General features: G+C 53.3%; 1 protein-coding gene across 1 annotated transcript; it reads left to right on the top strand.

The window, feature by feature from the left end:
- Window positions 1-876: 876 nt before the first annotated feature.
- Window positions 877-12,845, top strand: ARX (aristaless related homeobox). The gene is made up of 5 exons (XM_036271449.1): window positions 877-1,301; window positions 2,963-3,815; window positions 6,375-6,420; window positions 9,164-9,492; window positions 11,644-12,845. The coding sequence occupies exons 1-5, from the start codon at window positions 1,106-1,108 to the stop codon at window positions 11,882-11,884; spliced, it is 1,665 nt and encodes a 554-aa protein (XP_036127342.1). The 5' UTR covers window positions 877-1,105; the 3' UTR covers window positions 11,885-12,845.
- Window positions 12,846-19,391: the final 6,546 nt, after the last annotated feature.

Raw genomic sequence — 19,391 nt, forward strand, 5'->3', positions numbered from 1 at the left:
TCCCTCCCATCCTGGAGCGCTCGGGTGTCCCGCAGGTTCCGCTCCCCGCGCGCGATTTAAAGCGCCCAGTCTCGGCCGTCGGCCTAACTAACGAGGCGAGCTTGTTGGGGGGAGAAGAGAAACGAGTCCGAGGAGAAGGGCCAGACTCCCAAACCTTTCCCTAGCCGCCCCTCCTCGCAGCTGACACTTGCCTGTCCCCTTGCGTCCTGTAGGTAAGGCCTCGCGCCTTTGGCAGAGCTTTGTATTTAAAAGGACTTTTTCCAGAGTTAAAGACGGAGATGAGGTTCGCGAACGCTGCTAAGAAGAGAGCAACGGCCCGGCTCAGGGTGAAGACACAAGAGAAAACTGAACGCCCAAAGGGCAGATGTTTGCTTGGGGCCGGCACCCTGGCACCTCGGAGGTCCGCCCTGCCTAAAGAGGACGACGACAGAGCGCCACTGAGCTCACGGCACTGTCCTGGGAGCGCAGTATGGTTTTGAAAAGTGCCAAGTCGGTCTGAACGCGAGCCTCAAGGCCTCGCTTCCAGGGAGCGAGGGCCTCGGTTGGGTGGAAGGGGCGCACGTCGCTCAAGGAGCACCCACAGGTCTGACATCCGAATAAGCTAGAGCTTCGGGCCAGCCCTAAAGAGTTAAAGGAGGAGCTGCAAGAAGAGGATGGAGAACTTAGAAAGTTGTTAGCTTAAAACAAAAAAGGAAATTGACTCGGGTTAGTGCCCATTGCTCCCCCCGCCCCCCCACCGCAGACCTTTCCGGAATCCAGTCCGGGCTTTGCGCTCAGCCCACAGACCGGCGCAGCCCGGCCTCTGGCGAGAGCCAATCAGGGGGCGCCTCTCAGCACGTGGAGGAGAGAGACTCCAGAGCTCGGCTCCCGCGGCTCACTATACTTGTTACTGCTTGTCCTGAGCGCGGAGAGGGCGAGCTCTGGCCACCGGCAGGGCAGGAGCCCGCAGCCAACGACCGAGGGAGGCAGAGGGGCACAGAGATCGCAATAATATCCATTATAGCCAGCCATCTACCCCTAGCCCCCAATACACACCCATCCATCCCATCCGCCAGGAGAGGCAAGCAGCGGCCCGCTCTCTGCGCCCAGGAAAAAAGCCCCAGCCATGAGCAATCAGTACCAGGAGGAGGGTTGCTCTGAGAGGCCCGAGTGCAAAAGTAAATCTCCAACTTTGCTGTCCTCCTACTGCATCGACAGCATCCTGGGCCGGAGGAGCCCGTGCAAAATGCGGCTGCTGGGAGCTGCGCAGAGCTTGCCCGCCCCTCTGGCTAGCCGCGCCGACCAGGAAAAGGCCTTGCAAGGTAAGGCTGTGCTCGCCAGGTACCTGCAGAGGGCTCTGGGCACTGGTTTGGATGTTAGATGATCGGGGTCCAGGGCCCTGGGGTTGTCAATATGGAGGCAGAGGAAAGAGGGAACATCTCTGAGGCCTGGTGTCTCAAAGAGAGATAAACATCTCGCCAGGGGCTCTCTCTTCCTCCCTGTCTGCTTCCAGAAAAAGCAGAGGCCAAGCTTCGCTCCGGGGGCCCTTAGGTTGTTGGTGTTGGTCTTTAGGTCGTTTAAGTGCCCCCTTTGGTGGCTTTGGGGATACTCTGAAGAGGTGCGACAGGTCAGAAACAGCAGGTACTGGGTGGACCCTTGTAACAACAACTTGGTGAAGACAAGAACCCCAAAATCTGTGACTGAGGGTGTCCAGGCAGAGTGAGCCTTGGCCTTTCCTCTTTGGAATATTTATTTAAAGGTGATGTTATGCTTTTTTTTTTTTTACATTGTACATTACTTACACCTTTTAAACCCAACCTTTGCAAAAATATCTCCCTGGGATTCCCGAAATGCTACTTACTGTACTTGAAATGTATGAAATGTGTAGCGTCTGGATGCTATTTTTCTCTGCTATGTTACTTTTAAAAATAGAGTTGAGATGTTTACAAGGTTTTATTTTTTATTTTTCTAAAATTAAAAATTCCCTAACAACTGTTGTTTTGCTCCGAACCTGTTACGCTTAAGTTTCGCCTTGAGCTGGCTGCAGAGGTGTCACAGGGAAATAATTGTTTATTTCTTTTAAAACCCCAAAACCAGTCGTCCAGCCGCGGAGCCACATGGAAGACAGGAGCGGTCGGCGGAGAAGGGGCCATTTAAAATAAAACTGACTTTTTCCTTTTCTTTTTTTAGCCTGCAGTGGCACCTGTGCCAGGCACTTCCTCGAAGGGAAGGAGCAGCCTGTGCCTGTTGCACCCCCCCACCCCCCACCCCCACCCAGGCCCTTCCAAGCTCGTTTTCGCCAGGATGATTTTTCTTTGCCTTACTGGGCTAGAGCCCCCGCCCTCCTCAGGCTGCTGGCTGTTGGGGCGCGGCCCAAACTCTGGGCCACTGGGCCGCTCCCCCCCAGGGGTCGCCCTCGGGCCAGCGCCCTTCTCGCCAGCCTGGGCTCGCGTGGCAAAGCAGCAGAAGTTTTCATGGGGACAGTCGTTTTTTAAAAAGTTGTTGAATGTTTTCAGATTCCCCCTGCCCTGAAATGGGAAGGGGAAAAAAGTGAGAAAGAGGAGAAGGGGAAAGGAAAAGATGAAGGAAAGAAGGAGAGAGGTGGGGAGACACGCACAAAGAGAAAGGAGGGAAAGGGGAAAAGATTAAGATAAGGCAAGAAAGAGAGCAACTGTGAGAGAAGGGAAGAAAAATACAAGGAAGGAAATAAAGGGAGGAGCAGGAGAGAGGAAGGAAAGAAGGGAGGGATGGGGGGGGGGGGGAAGAAGGGAAAAAAGGAACCGAGAAAGGGAAAAAGAGAAAGATGTCAAGAAAAGGCGAGAAAAGTGGGGAAGGAGGTGAAGGGGTAGAAGTCTGGTGGCACGAGGTGAGGTAGGACGCCGGGGCCCAGGCGCCCAGGGAACAGTGACGGGCTGGCCCCGGCAGCGGCTCTGCCCGGGACGCCTGGCCGGCCGGCCCGCTGACCGCTCTCCCTTGCCCGCAGGCTCCCCCAAGGGCAGCAGCGCCCCGTTCGAGGCCGAGCTGCACCTGCCGCCCAAGCTGCGGCGCCTGTACGGCCCCGGCGGGGGCCGCCTCCTCCAGGGCGCCGCGGCGGCGGCGGCGGCGGCGGCTGCAGCGGCGGCAGCGGCGGCCACTGCGGGTCCGCGTGGGGAGGCTCCTCCGCCGCCGCCACCAACCGCGCGGCCGGACGGCGCGGGGGCCGCCGTGGCCGCCGCCGCTGCCGCGGCCTGGGACACGCTCAAGATCAGCCAGGCGCCGCAGGTGAGCATCAGCCGCAGCAAGTCGTACCGTGAGAACGGGGCGCCCTTCGTGCCGCCACCGCCCGCGCTGGACGAGCTGGGCGGCCCGGGGGGCGCCGCGCGCCCGGAGGAGCGCCTCGGAGCAGCCGGCGGCCCCGGTGGCGCCCCGGCGGCGGGAGGTGGCACGGGCGCCGAGGAGGACGAGGAGGAGCTGCTGGAAGATGAAGAGGACGAAGACGAGGAAGAGGAGCTGCTGGAGGACGACGAAGAGGAGCTGCTGGAGGACGACGCCCGCGCGCTGCTCAAGGAGCCCCGACGCTGCGCTGTGGCCGCCACCGGCGCGGTAGCCGCCGCCGCTGCCGCCACGGTGGCCACCGAGGGCGGGGAGCTGTCGCCCAAGGAGGAGCTGCTGCTGCACCCAGAGGACGCTGAGGGCAAGGACGGCGAGGACAGCGTGTGCCTGTCTGCGGGCAGCGACTCGGAGGAGGGGCTGCTGAAGCGCAAACAGCGGCGCTACCGGACCACGTTCACCAGCTACCAGCTGGAGGAGCTGGAGCGGGCCTTCCAGAAGACGCACTACCCCGATGTCTTCACCAGGTACGGGCGCGCGGGGTGGGCCGGCGGCAAAGGCTGGAGGGCGCACGTGGGCCCCAGAGAGGAGAGGCTGGCGGGCAGGGGCCCCGAGCTCGGGGCAAGGACTTCGCTCCCGCACTCAACCCAGGCGCACCCTCCCAACGCACCCACCCCTGCTCGCCAGGAACTACCCACTCCCGCTCCCCCACCCCTACTCCGGACTTTAAATTCAGACCGGGATGATTTCTTTTCTTCCCAAGGTCTGTCCAGTTTAATTTTTGTTCAAAGTACAAGTTTTAGTTAGAAAAAGAAAAGGCCTCTCCAAAGGGCTCCTGAAACGCGCCACCTTGGAGCGGCGAGCACCCCAGCGCACAGAACGCAGGGCCCCGGGCCAGGTTCCAGGCGAGGCTCGGGAAGCTCTGCCAGCCCTCTGGACCAAAGCAAAGCAGGGGCTATTTTGGGGCGCTAGCCAATCCCCCCTCCCCGCCTGATGCCCCAGGAGCCTGGTGGGTATCAGTTACGCTGTTCGAGTAAAGCTGGAGCCCGTGCCTGCGGAGAAGGCCTTTAAAAAGATCCAAGTTCTGTAGTTTGAGGACTCCTGAACTAACCGAAGGAAGTCAGAACTGGGCAGTGTTTGGTATCTGTGCATCTCTTTTGTCTCCCCCCCACCCCCACCCCGTCGCATTAACCCGGTGTTCGTTAACGCACGCGGGTTTACAGGAGTGGGCAGTCATTGCTGGGAGCCTGGCAAGCAGTAGACGGAAACAGCTAGGGGAATTTTTCTGTTTGGATGGGTGGCCAACCCGGGTGTTCCGCATGGTTCCGCTCCCCTTGGAACTCACCCGAGTTGTGTGTGTTTCGGAAAGATGTACCTGTGAGATTACTGGGCCCCTAGCCCCCATTTCTTCATCCGACCTGGGTCGCCAGCCCGGCTGGGGACCTACCTCTCCCACCCTAAGGCCAACGTTTCAGCTCAGGCGAAGAGCCAGGGTTAGGGCAAACTTCTACCAGTGGGGAAGGAGAAAGAAATGGATGTCTGCCTGGCGCCAGGCTTGTTAAGCTTAGGCAGCTCTTTTCGCAGGAGACGTGTGCAGCTTTTCAATGTGCATTTTAGAATCGGAGAGCTGCCTGCCCCTTTGAACCGAAGGAGAAATTGCTGCTTAGAGCTCAGGAGGCCCGAGCCAATTCTAAAGTGCAGTTGCTCTGGCAATTAATTGCCAAACTCTCTCCTAACCAGAAACAGGAAAAGAAACGGATTGGATGCTGGGCGGAGGCACTAAATTTGGCCATCCCTTGACCTAAACTTGGCTCTCCCCTTTGTCATCCAGGCCCTACATTATCATCTTAAAAAGAAAAGAAAATTGTACATCAGTGTGTCCTGTCAAATAGCTAACTCGCTGACCGACTTTTTGCAGTTATCACACGTGTATTTCAAAAGAAAATGATTTGGTGTCCGTTGGCATCTGGGTCTGCCCTTTTTTAGCTTCTCCAGGGGGAACCAAAGCCAGAGAAGAGGGGCAGAACCTCATCACCACTCCAGCGCTACCTCTTTTGGACCCAGGGGTTAGTTAGAGCCCTTTGGCTCCTGCTCCGTGCCAGCCAGGAGGGTGGTTTTCATTTGCCTGGTGCTCACTGAAGCAGGGGACGGCCAAAAGCGTGTAGGGAGCCGGCTTTCTCACGGTCCGGTTTCTGCTGTGGACTGGGGGCGTGCCCCCAATGCAACCCGGGTCCCAGGCTGGGGCAGCCCCTGCTCTTTCGTATTAGCTAGTGGCGAGCCAATTATTCTCGGCGCGCTCATATTTTAGGCAAACAGGTCGTAAGCCGTTTTACAGCATCTTAATGGTTTCCTATTTGCCTTAATTGTCGCAGTAATAACTGCAATGACGGGGTAGGGTTTCAGTTAAATTGACTTCCCCTGAGATGGGCAGGGTTTGTAGTGGGCACTGGAGTCAGGAGGTGCGCAGAATTTTGTTTAATCGAAAAATTACCCCACTGAACTCTTAACGAGCTTAACATATCTCCAGAGGGTAATGGGGAGTATGACCTAAGGGGGTGAGGGAGGGAGGAAGGGGGGGAGAGAGAGATGGAGAGAAAGGCAGAGAGGTGGGGGGGGAGAGAAAAGGGGGAAGAGAAAAAAATTTAAAGAGGGCATAAACATTTTTAAAAATTGAGGGCTGAGTTCTCCCATTTACTATTAGGACAAAACAGGATATAAGCAGTGTGTGTGTGTGTGTGTGTGTGTGTGTGTGTGTGTTTCTTGTCTAACTCTGGCTTAAGAGAGAGTGACAGAGAATCCGAGTGCCCAGTGTTGTAGACTTACAGACTCAAGAAGCCACCTGTCACTCTTGAATAGAATGGGATATAATATATAATATCCCATATCTGGCAATGTGTTGTGTTTTTGTTTTCAGTCAAACAGTAGGCACTCCGGTGTTGAAGGGATGGTGATGCCCACGTGTTTGGGGGTGAGGGCAAGCAGCCAGGGGAGGCCCTACTGGGGGAGGCCTGCTAGCAGGGGAAGGAGGCTGAGAGGGGGTGCTGGAGTTTACAGTGACCTCCTGTCTGTGTGTTGCTTTCTTATAGGGAGGAACTGGCCATGAGGCTGGACTTGACTGAGGCCCGAGTCCAGGTGAGCTGCTCCCAAGAGAAAGAGGAAGTTGGGGGAAGGGCTGGGGGGAGAGTGGGAGAGGGATGAGTTGATGGATTTGGGTTGGAGGGAGTGGAGACCTCCTTTATTAAATGAAAAGAAGTGGGGTCAGAAAAACAGACCCAAACATTCACACACCAACATATTTTAAAATATGAAGACCCCCTGGGAGGGTGGAGGGGAAGGTTTCTGGGTTTGGGAGCTTTGAAGAAGGGGTCTGGGATCGGAAAAGGGATTTCAGGGTCCCTGAGACTGAAGTTCAGTCCCCCAACCCCCAATCCACAATCCCTGTAGGCACCAATCCTTGGACTGACTTCTCCTGATTGAAATAATGGGATGGAGCATGGATTTGGTTGTTAGACAAATCCGCTCAGCTCCAAGCAGGTATTTGGCTGCGATTAAGTCTCCGATCGGGCTTCATAAAAGCCCACTTAGTGCTAGAACAAACAGGGCCATTTGAAGGCAAAATGCTGTTTGATTTCCCCTCCGCCCACACAAGGAGCTGGCTAATGCTATTTGATTTCCCATTTTTTATAGCAATGAGCCCACATTGATCTAATAGGGAGTGAGTGCAATGCTATTAAAGGTGTTTGCAGCCCCATACCAGAGTGCATTTCCGAACCCAGGCCTCATAACCAAAGAGACGATCAACACTAGGCAGCCCGATGGCCAACAGAAAACAGATGTCCCTGAGCTAGGAGCTGAGTGAATCACTTTACAGTCAAAATCAAGCGCTGATAAAGCACAATAAATTCCATATGGCTCATTTAATACACAACAGCTTCTTGCATTAGAGGGCTAATGATGAGGCCTGTCCCCTCCTTTCTGTTGACACATTTCTCCATTGTCAAACAGAGATGTGACAGCAACTCCGTATTTTCAGCTCAGGGGAACGAGTCGTGGGAAAGTTAAATAACTTTTAAAAAGAAAGAGAGCACCCCCCTCCCCTTCTCCTCGCTCCCTATTCACTAGAGAAGATGTAATTAAGTGAATATGAATTATTAGAGTCCTTTCGTTTACCTTTAGGGGGGCCTCAGAGGTATTAATTCAATAATGAGGAATTGCAAGGGGACATCTTGATAATTGCAGTTGAGCCGGGAGAGACGATCCGTCTGTGAAAGGTTTCCACGTTCTTTGAGGGCATTCTATCCCGCTGCCCCGACTCCTTTCACTGCCCCGAGGAGTGGCGGATATTCCAGTCTAGACAGATTTGGATACACAAAAGCTGCCCACCCAGCTTGGTCCTATCTAGTCTCACCTTTTCAAGCTTCTGAATCTCCACACTAGACCGTTTCTGCAATTCTGCAATTCACAGATAGATTATTTGAGGGCTGTGGAATGTTATGGCTTGGGCCCCTTTTCAGCAGAAATTGAATAATCTACTGATTTGGATTCTGGATTTTGTCCTGCCCTGGGTGGCTGTCTAGAAGTCAAGCCAGGCTTAGATACTAGTGCTAGTAACCACAAGCCCTGGTGTGTATATTTGAAAGACATGGATGTCTTTAAAACATTTTTACAACATATTCCTCTGGGATCATTTACATTATATTTTAATGTAACTCTGTATAGCCTGGAGTTCATTCTTAATTTTTAGACTTGTGTGCAGGCACAAACCCAGCCCTAAAAATGTTAATGCCTTCAAGGGAGAAGGAACATATCTCAGCTGTGGGTGTGATGAGCAGGTCACATGAAAATAATTTCGGGCTCCTGGGAGTTATTTTTAGACTATGGTAGCTGCCACATTTCAGGTAAAGGTCTCTACTAAAACTGCTTTCTATTAACAATTAGGAAGATACCTTGTACTGAAAACCACCCCCAAGCCTAAAACTGTCTTATTTAAATAACCTATTTAAATCACATTCCCCCCAAAAGAAATAAAGGACCTGTTAGCTCCGAGGATGTGGAAAGCGGACAGGTATCCTGCACCCTGATTGCGCGGGTCCAGGTATTGCTGCACACCTGGCACAGGCTGTGGGTGCCTGCCTGGGCAGAACCGCCCGTGTACAGCCCCTGCAGATGGCAGGCGGGTGCCCCATATTCCATGACATGGAGCACAGACCCCGAAATGTGTAATTGTTTGGGAATTACCCTGGGCATTTCTTCCCTTCCAGCTCTCCCCAAACCCCAGAGCCCATGCTAGTACTCTGGGTGTTCAGTAAACATTTTTGGATAGAATGAATGAACCACCTCCTTGATTCCCTTTTCAGTGTAGAGCAGGGGTTTTCCAGCTCTTGGGTAACCCTGAAGTAGGCGAAAATAGCTGATGTGCAGCAAAAAAACTGAGACGAGCTTCGCCTCTCTGGATATGAGCTTTTACATGTCTCATTTTACTCCTCATAGCAGCCTTATGAACACAGTTTTATTACCCCCATTTTACAGATTAGAAAACTGAGGTTAAGCGAGGTTTCAGTGACCTGCCTAAGGACACACAGCAAGCAAGCGCTGGCGGCGCAGACATTTAAACCTTGCTCCCCCCACCTCTAATCACACCGAACAACTTTCCTTAAACTTGGGAAGAACTAGGCTTGTTGAAATCCCCGCTGGAAAGCGTTTCCTTGGCCCATCTTTCCCGCTGGCTTGAATTTTGGGCTCCTTTTCACCCCCTGTTTGGCCCCAGGGGTGCCCATGAACCACCTGCGGCTGGAGAGGGGCGAGGGGGCGCAGGCTGCAGTGGAAAGGAGGGAGGGCCCCAGCCGCCCTGAACCCGGCTCTCTCCGCCTTGCAGGTGTGGTTCCAGAACCGTCGGGCGAAGTGGCGCAAGCGGGAGAAGGCGGGCGCGCAGACCCATCCTCCCGGGCTGCCCTTCCCCGGGCCACTCTCGGCCACCCACCCGCTCAGCCCCGACCTGGATGCCAGCCCCTTCCCCCCGCACCACCCTGCGCTCGACTCGGCCTGGACCGCCGCTGCCGCCGCTGCCGCCGCCGCCTTCCCGAGCCTACCTCCGCCTCCGGGCTCGGCCAGCCTGCCGCCCAGCGGGGCGCCGCTGGGCCTGAGCACTTTCCTTGGAGCCGCTGTGTTCCGGCACCCAGCCTTCATCAGTCCTGCGTTTGGCAGGTAACACGCGGTCTCTCGGGGTGTCTGTGTCTGCCTCCTACACACACACACACACACACACACACACACACACACACACCGACCTGGGGTCATGGAGGAGGCCCGGGACAGGCAGGGGCTAGACAAATCTTTTCTCTCTCTCTGGCCTAACCGAAGAGATTTAGCCAAAGAAAATACTCTCTAATTTTGCCTCAAACAATGTGGGTCTTGAAGGGAATGACTTGAGACTGAGCGGCAAAGAGGAGGGCAGTGACAGTAACAACAGCCGGGACAATTTTGAGTGTTCAATGAAAGCTGTAAGAGTACCATTTGAAGGCAGCAACAGCCTAGGCAATAGGTGGTATGTATGTAAGAGTGTACAGGTGTAGGCTACAGGGCCAGGATGACTGCACGTTTTGCAAAAATCCTTCCTCATGTCCCAAAGCCTGGTAGTCAGAGGAACACAGCCCTGGTACCCACGGGAGTCCTGGAGCCATTGGAGCCCCTGGATGCAAAGAATTATTTCTTCTTCCCCAGACTCTTACCTTCCTAGTCAGTCAAATGACCCGCTGCCAACCATACCCCCATATGTGCAATCCTTGACCCCCATGGGGCACAAGACAACGAAATAAAAGAAACAATTCATCATATGCTATAACTCCTGCTCTTTAAATGAACATCAGCTGATGAAATTAAAAGTCTGTATAGTCACACAGACAGAGACAATGGAGGGATGTATTAAGTTGGAAAGTGCAGCGAGAGTAAAACAGAATACAGCTTCAACGATCTCTCTTTGGGAGAACAAAGAAATAATAGATTCATCCAACTGTGCAGCCACGAAACAAAAATCATCCTAAAGAAATTTTTCAAAAAAGACTAAGTAAAATTAGTTTCTTGCAACAAACCAATAAAACAAATAGGGAGTGCATTGAAGTGCAGTGACTCAGTTTACCTAGTGGAACCAGGGCACGTTACACCCCCTCCAGGCTACACTTTATTTCTTTATGGGAAAAATGTAAGTCCTGTGTCCCTTGCCCCCGCTCCCCACCCTTGTCCCTTCTGACAACAAGTGACTTGTTATATAGCCCTCAAACTGTGGCTGGGGTACCAGGCTGAGAGGTTCAGAGAGCTAAAAAAAAGGGGTGCACTCGGCATGGCATTAGGGCTTGAGAGGCAGGAGGCTCTCCTCCAGCCCTAGTGGACTCTAATCTTGGAAACCCCTCATTGGCCCTACTGGGACTGGGAACCAGAGCCCTGGGGAGAAGCATGGAGTGGGGGCGAGAGAGGAGGTGGTATTGCTCCTGCCTCAGCTGCAGAACCAAGATGCTGTGGTGCTATGAGAAAGGGGTGGAGGCAGTGTGCAGAGCAATCCCGGTGCTGCCCGGAGGTGGTGGCAAGGAGTTGGGTTCCAGGCTTGGGTGTCGTGGTGCACCGCTTGGAGGTGGCAGCGGGGAAAGGGTGTCGCTGCGCCAGGATGCAGGGTCCTCCGTTGGGCTATAGCCTTCTGTCAATAGGCAATCAACAGGCGGGCACCTCCACCCCGACCTCGCGGTCACTAGTTGGGCACTGGCAGCTCAGCCTGGCACAGGAGGGTGGCCCTGTCCTCCAAAGGTCGGCAAGCGGGTCCAGATTTTCCAGGGCCAAAGAAGTCCCGGGCCGAGAAGGTGCCCTAGAGAGAGTACCCAAGTCTGCAGCGCAGGTCTTGATCAGTTTTATCCTTCCTTCTTTTCTCTCTCTCTCTCTTTTTTTTTCTCCCCTACTCTCTCCTCCTTTTTCTTGGTCTCTCCTCTTCTGTCTCCTGGCAAATAGTATTGCAGGCAATTGGAGCTCCTGTTCTGGCAACACACCCCCTACTTAAGCAAAACCACAGAATCCGTGTAATTGGGCACTGGTGGGGTTTAGGGCCGCCAGGCTTTGGTCCCTCCAGGAATCTCTGGCCCCCCCTTTTTTCCCCTTCTCCGTCGGTTCCCTGCTCTAGTAAAGCCTTGTCGCAGCGCCCCGCTTCCCGCCCGCGCCCCCACCTGCTCCCCGCCCGCGGCCCACCCGGGGCCCGCGATCCGCACCCCTGCGCGGCGCCCCTCTGCTCCCCAGGTCGGAGGCGTCGGGGAACGTCGTGGGAGGCGCCGCCCTCCGCTCCCGAGGCCGTGACCGCGCTGTTTGCTCTCCCCGCAGGCTCTTTTCCACCATGGCCCCCCTGACCAGCGCGTCGACCGCAGCGGCGCTCCTGAGACAGCCCACTCCGGCGGTGGAGGGCGCGGTGGCGTCGGGCGCGCTGGCTGACCCGGCCACCGCGGCCGCAGACAGACGCGCCTCCAGCATAGCCGCGCTGAGGCTCAAGGCCAAGGAGCACGCGGCGCAGCTCACGCAGCTCAACATCCTGCCGGGCACCAGCACGGGCAAGGAGGTGTGCTAAAGGCCGCCGTGCACCCCCGCGCCCCGGGCGCGCCCCTAAAGGTCACCTCACTCAGCACCACTCAAGACCAAATGGAAACAGAGGACCAGCACACTCCCGAGAGGCCACTGAGAGAGCGCAGCCGCTGTCGCAGCAGCCTGGACGCGGGCAAGGCAGCCCCGGGCGCTGCCGGATGCGGCACCTCCTCGCTGGCTGCCCGCCCGCCCCTGTCCCAGCCCCCACCCCACCCCCGCTCTTGCCAGCCTCGCTCCAACTGCAACGTCCACTCTCTCCCGTTCTTATTTTACTGCAAATATCGGGGAGGTTTTCTCCCCAAGACGCCTGATATTGAAGTTAAAAATTTTCAAAGCCCAACCACTCTTCCTCCTGACATCCCACTTAGCTTTTTTTTTTTTTTTTAAGTAGCATTTTGGCGCTCTAAGTTGATCTCCCCAGCGTGGGCCCCGGCGTGAAGCCAGGGCCAGGGAAGCGAATGCGAATCTGTAAGATAGCTAACAGTGCACTTAATGGAAAGGGGCGTCTTGTTCTTGTTCTCTTCTTTATCATACACCAACCAAGGTTTTTATATCAAACCAAAGGGAAATACTCTGCTAGAATATGGACTGTTGAAGTCACCAACTGTGATTATTGATTCTGTACATACCATTGTTATTAAAAAAAAAAAAAAGAACAGAGCTTTGTATATTTGAAATGTTATAACGCAATTGCACTCAGCGTGGTATGGTAAAAGTTTGTCCTTCTGTAGATTCTTACTGTGTTGTAGATACGGTAGGGTTCCTAGACAAATATTTATGTACTCAAGCCCTTTATTTAACTTATTAACTGTAGAGGCTTCCGAAACCTTCAAGATAAAGGCAATGGTACAGTACTTTTGTGTAATGTGTAATTGTTATCACTTTTCCTTGCTATCTAGTGGAGAAGTGTCACGCTCAAAATAAAAAAAAATATATGTTTAACAAAAGGAAGTGTGAATGTTCTGTGCAGGCGCTGAGGGGACGTAGGGGGGGGACCCCCAGAAGCCAGGGGTGGGCTCCGGCGACCCTAGCATTTCCTGGCTTTATCTGCACTCCCGTTTACCTCGAACAGGCCCCCGGTTTGAATCCGATCCTCACAGGGATCCTGGTTTCCTACGAAGACTTACGAATACCGCGGTGGCGCTTTCTACGGGCATTTCTGCTCCCCAGCTGTGTCGCAGCGGGAGCTGGGGTCCTGGGCCACGGAGGTGGGGTGGGCTCGAACGTGGGTGGGTGCGAGGTAAGGGTTGTTGATGGTGGAGACAAATTTGAATTGAGTGGGAGTCTTGGCTCGGAAGTCAGTCGAAGCAGCTTTTCGTGGAAAGTGCCACGTAGCAAGGAAGTACTCAGTCCGGGATGACAGGTAACGGCGAGAAACCGAGGCTGGCTTCCGAGGGGGCGGGCTCCACCGTAGCTGTACACTCTAGGGGAGAAGGGAGGGAGGGAGGAAAGGGAGAGAGAGAGAGAGAGAGAGAGAGAGAGAGAGAGAGAGAGAGAATGAGAGAACTCGGGGATGGTGATGGGAAAGGCAGCTAGAGGTATCCAAGTGGCAGATCTTAACTCGACAAATGTCATTACATCACTTATCCAGGCATTGGAAAATGTATACATTAAAAAAAAAAAAATCTAAACAACCCAAGTTTCGGGAGGGGACCCCCAACAGGTTTTGGATGTGTAGCCCCCTCGGCGCACCACTCCCCGAGCCGGAACGGGAGCCTTTCCCTCCCCCAGGCCCTGCCTGCGCCCCGCGGGGTGACCGCTCCCTGCACGCCCGCCCGCGGGGGCCGGGTCTCGCCAACGCTCCCAGGGTGATGGGAAAGGGAAGAGAAGCTTAATTAGTTTCAATTTGCAGTAATTAGCGCGCTGGACCTTTGGGGAGAGGGGCAGGCGGGGGCGGCGTGACTACCGCGCCAGGCCTCTCGGAGCCGGAACCTGCGGGCCTCGCCAGGCCCGGGGCCATTGGTCGCCGCGGGGGGCGCGGGGGCGGCTCCGGCCCGGGCTGTGGGGCTCCGCACGCGCTCCCAGGCGGCGCCCGCGAGAAGGGGGGCGGCCCCCCTCGAGGCCTGGGGCCCCAGTGTGCGCGGCCCAGGGGCAGGTGCGGGGTCGGGCCGAGGTCAGCGGCAGCTCGCGGTGGGCGGCCCGCTCCGCAGCTGCCGTGCAAAGACCCGGGCGTCCTCAGCTCGCCCCCCATCCCCGCCCCCCCCCCGAAATCCGGAGTCCCCACCCGCTGGAAACCGTGGGGAGCGCGCCCTCGGGGCTCCCGGGCCGAGGCTTCTCCCCGACCTGGGCCGTGGGGCGGGTCGTCGCCACCCTGGCCCGGCCCTGGACTCGCTCACCAACAGGGGCCTGGGGCGCAGGCCAGCGACTGCCTTTGCTCAGCCGGTCCCCCTACACTTCTTCCTCGGGTTTAGCAGGCCCGGCAGGAACTTTCTAGGACGTCTGGGTGTCTCGAATCTCCAGACTCCGCAGGGTGTCCTGGGGTGAGGGCCCTTCCCGGGGTGGGCAGAGCTACTCTGGAGTTTGGAGTGGAGACGGGGAAGTGCGGGGGGAACGTGAGGGAAAGGACTCCCTTCCCCCCCTGTGGTCAATATCAATTTTCCGTCGATTTTGGCTTTTTGTTTAGGTAGGGCTTTTTTTCCCCTCCAGGCTGCCAGTTGGATGGTGTACGAGAAACAGTACCATTCTTCCTGTTAATGAACTCTTTTTTAAGTCATTTTTTCTCATTTGACCCTTCCATGGAGCAGAAGCAAATTGCGTGAAATTACCTCCAAGGATTACGTTTATTACCGGCCAATGAGAACCCCTCGCCTTGTTTTACAAACTCTTAATCCTGTGTCATTCTGATGCCGCAAACAAGCCCGGTCCTGGGCCTCCTATTCTTTCAACTTTCCCCAGCTGGAGGGACCTCATTCTGCACTTAATATTCCCCATAAATATCACACGCTAAAGACCCCCTGACTTCCAGCAAGTCCACATTAAACATGTGACATGTCACGCATGACAAACTCTGAGTATCTTTTCAAAGCAGCATTAAAAGCAAAGAAACCAATTTTCTTCTCCTTCCAAACCTCCCCAAGTGCTGAATGATGGGGATTGGAAAGAGCCACTGGAGCGTACTTAGGGGGATTTTATGAGATTTTCCAGAATGATTTAATCTTATTGTGAGCATTATTAATGAATGGCAACCCAATTTGGCCCCAATATCTGGGAACGCGTCACAATGCTGGGAGCGGCTGACCCCCCTCCCAACCTTAAGCAAACCTCTTCCACCTCGGAGGAGAGGAGGAGGAGGAGGCGGGGAGGAGCCCAAGCGAGTTGGGGAGAGCCCCATGATAGGAGCATGGCTGTCCCCTGTCACACCCGGGGCAGAATGCCCCACCACCTGCTTTCCCAGGGCCACCCCCACAGCATCTTGGGGTGAGGGATGATTGGGAGCCCGGTCTGGGCCTCTGTGGGAAGGATTAGGGGAAGGGGTAAGTTAATTTGCTACATTTTCAGGCAGGCTAGCCAGATCTGGATGAGGCCTGGAAAGAAAAGGCAAGAAGGAGGCAGCTGGCATAACATTATCAGAATGTGCCCCTAAGTGTTCTTCCGTCACCCATGGCCTGGACCATGGGCAGTAGTTAGGGTGGACAGCTTGGTAAGTGGATGAATTAGGGAGAGTGACTACTGAAGGAAAGGTTTGGACCCACTGGGGACTTTGAAAGTCAGACTTCAGCTAAAAGTCACCGGTACTGGCCCGGCCAATTTTCCACCTCTTCCCCCTCCAAGTGCAGCAAACATTTATTATTATTGTTTATATATATATATATATATATATATATATATATATATAACCAAGAGGCAAGGCACCTGTAGTTCTCTCTCTCTCTCTCTCTCTCATCATTTTGAGTGTGGAGGTCTTACTAGAATGGAAAAAGGGGCTGATGTTAGAGGAAAGAAAATTATACATGGGTTAGTTCAACTTGCTTTTAGAAGGAAAAATGTGTACGCGAACATGTGTGTGTGTATACACACAAAAGTGAGTGTGTCTGAATGAAGGGGGTCTTCAGCGGGGCCTAAAATGGTATTTTGGAACACCGAGTTCCCCAGAACAACTGCACATTTAACTGACAGTGGCAGCCTGGCTGGGGGGCAGGGAGAAGAAAACCTGCTACCTGACGGGAAAAAGCCTTTTTTCAAAGGAAAAAGTCGTGTTGTCCCTGGACGTTATTAATGGTCCAGTTTGAAGTATACTTTTTTTTTTTTCCTTTAAAGAAAATGGAGCGATTGCCAGTTATACATTAAGAAATGTCATTCAGTCATTTTTATTCATTCTCTGGAAATCTTCGTAAAAGCCTGAATCATACTTCTAACAAGCAGCAATTTTGTTAATCCAGGGGGTTATTACTCTGGTCCCTTATTAGGTTCTACACTACTGCCAAGCAATCCTATAACCCTCTCAAAAGAAGTTTACCTCCCTGTTATAAAACCAGTAGTGGTATTTATACTGTGCAATAATTAGTGTATTACTTGAATCCACTAACACGTTCATTTTATCTCTGCACAAAACCTCTAGTCTGCTTATAGAAAGCTTGTGCCTCCTTTGGAGCTGGTAAAGTGGTGAAAGAGTGAATTGAAGGCTGGTTGCACTTTCTCCTTTTGCCTCGCCTTAATTCCCATCTCTTTTTGCTCTCATCCAATTAGCACAGTGTATTAAGCGGTTTATCATCTCATAGTCAGCTATTGAGAGAAACAAGGCGAGCACTTTGCAATAGAACCTGCGCTCCTTTGACACCCTCAGGTACTTACATATTCCACTGTGCTATGAATAATAGAGGAAGAATGGAGCGCTAATTCCCTCATCAAAGAATGCCTTGTCTGCTGCTTTGCTCAACAACACCATTCTGATCAAAAGAAAAGCAATAAAGCTTAGCATAACAAAACGAAACCTACTTATTAGCTTAGTGGTTAAATTAATGCAGAGCCGCTGCTATTCAAAACCAAGGTTTGAAAACAGCCTCCAACAACCTGATAATGCTGCCTTCGGGATGAAGGAATTTTAATCTGAAATTTGAGGCTGGCTCAGATGAGTTAATCTATTAAACTGCTATAAGGAAGCTCCCCAGCAAACCGTTCAATTAAGAAATATTTAGGTGAGGGGAGAGAGGGAGAAGAGGGAAAGACAAGGCGGCTTTAAGTTTAGGATTCGAGCATTGAATTGAGGGGTCGGGGATTCTGACAAGAGGGTCCGGGCTTGGTGTGTGTGTGTTTTTAAACCCTGACAGAAGATAGGGAAATCTGGTTTTGGAGTTTCCTTATCTTTGCATCTCCTGCCAAACTATACTAATGACTGACATGTCCGCGAAGGCATGAGGTGTGTCCGTCTGTGTGTGTCTGTTGGAGATAAGAGGTGGTCCTGGCTGGAGAAGGGGGTGGTGGTGAGGAGCAGTGACTTCATCCCCTTTTAACATCCTCTCCCAAACTTCAGTCTGTGAACTTTAGGTTCCTGGGCAAATTAAAATCTTATCGAGCATGTCCTTTGTGGGATTTTCAACTTCTGGCCTCCCCTGTCTCCCTAGGAAGGAGAGCTGAGGGGGAGCACATCGTGCCTGAGATAAGCGTGTGTACCTGGTGTAGGCAGACCCTGCTTCCTAAACTCAGCGGGAAGGGGGCCCCTATCAGAGGGGCGGGGCTCTGAGAAGAGCGGTGTTCTTTTAGGGTACCACTTCCCAAGGGGCCAGGATACAATTTAGCCCAGATGTTTAGTCTACCCACAGCATTAACATTTTTAGTTTTAAAAATTAGTTACCAAGGTTTAGAAATCCAGAGACTTGATGGAACATCAGGATTCCCAGCTTGTCTTGAAAAGGAGATGTGGCCACCTTGGGCTGTCCCTTTGTCCCAGCATCACTGAACAGCCGCCGCCCCCTGTGGACAGTCCCTGACTCTCTCTAGTGTGAACCCCGCTTGTTTCATCCCTTCCCTTTTAGCATTTAACACCCATGCCAGGGAGCCTGTGCAGACATTTGGGTGGACTCCCCCTTACAGAGGAGCGGGCGACATGCCTGCACCCGTCCTACCCACTGTGCTACCAACTGATGCAAACCAACGAGGAGAAACCGTCCTGAGAGAAGTTTGTATGCCATGTTCCAATCTTCCAAGGCAGATCCACTGGAATTCTTCATCACAGTTTCCGTTTCAATTTTCTGTAGAATTCTGGAACCATTAGGTGCCTCCTAGAAAAGCCTCTTAACTACTCTGGAGTTGTAGATCGGAATACGAAAGCATCAACCACGGCGTTAGCTTGTTTTAAGGACTGTTCTCAGAAATGTCTGACGTTATAGAGACTCTACAGAAATGGTTCCTGCCCTCACAGTGATGGTAATCTAGATGCAGAGACAAGCACAGACCAGTGAGAAGTCACTTGAGCCTCCTGGACTTTCCTGATGACCAAGTTCAGGATAACTCTGTCTTTACCATAAGCCCAGGTCCAGGACACCAAGGAAAACATGCCTTCTCTTCAGAAAGCAAAATGGCGTGGGCTTGGGAAGCACCCATTTGAGAACCATCTCTATGACCTTACATGACAGCAGTGAAAAGCACACCGATCCCTCAGTTTCCCGAAGCAACTTGGGTGCCTCCACTTTTGACAGGTTGCGGTGTCCGAAGTACCAAGGCATTAATTAATCAATTAACAGGGCCCTAAACCCAAAGTGAACTACATAGAACCCGAGTGTCCGTGACAGTAGAGAAAGGAGAGGGCGAGGGAGAGGAAAGAGAAGGCAAAGGAAGTGTTTTCACAAGGATTCCTTCACTCGGGGCCATGGTAGGTGACCTTTCTTTTGTGGGGTGCCCTTCCCTCAGGAGCTACCACCTTCGTTCTCCCAAAAGAGACACCACTGGGCTCTTGGCTTAGCTCTTTGGCTGTCCAAGTCAGCAAAGGACCTGAGAAACCGTACTTCATCTTTGTTTTTTATCCTCACCCGAGGACATTTTTGCATTCATCTTCAGATAGAGCGGGAGGGAGAAAGGGAGGAAGAGAGAGAGAAACATCGACGTGAGAGGGACACATGGACTGGTTGCCACTCACACGACCCCCAACTGGGGCCGGGGACAAACTGCAACCGAGGTACGTGCCCTTAGCGGGAACCGAACCCGGGTCTCTCTGGTCCGCGGGCCGATGCTCTGACCGCTGAGCCAAACCGGCCAGGGCCGTACTTCATCTCTCAAAGGACCGGAAGTCCAGAGAAATGATCCTGAGTGTCACTGAGAACATTCGGGCATCTGTCACGCAGAGCATCTCTGAGCTGAGTTCTAACCGGTCTGGGAAGGGGATCCCTTATTCCTGGCTGCCCCCTCTAGTCAACAGTTTGTACCTGATAAGGATTCACTGCAACTGGTTTCTCTTTAGAAAACTTTATTCTTCAGTGGGGGAAAGAAAAAAGCACAACATATTTAGCAAAAACACACAGGAAAACAGTTTTAAAAAATATAGCATAGTTGTACAGGGG

Source organism: Molossus molossus, unplaced genomic scaffold (assembly GCF_014108415.1).
Source record: "Molossus molossus isolate mMolMol1 unplaced genomic scaffold, mMolMol1.p scaffold_m16_p_2, whole genome shotgun sequence".
Taxonomy (NCBI): Eukaryota; Metazoa; Chordata; class Mammalia; order Chiroptera; family Molossidae; genus Molossus; species Molossus molossus.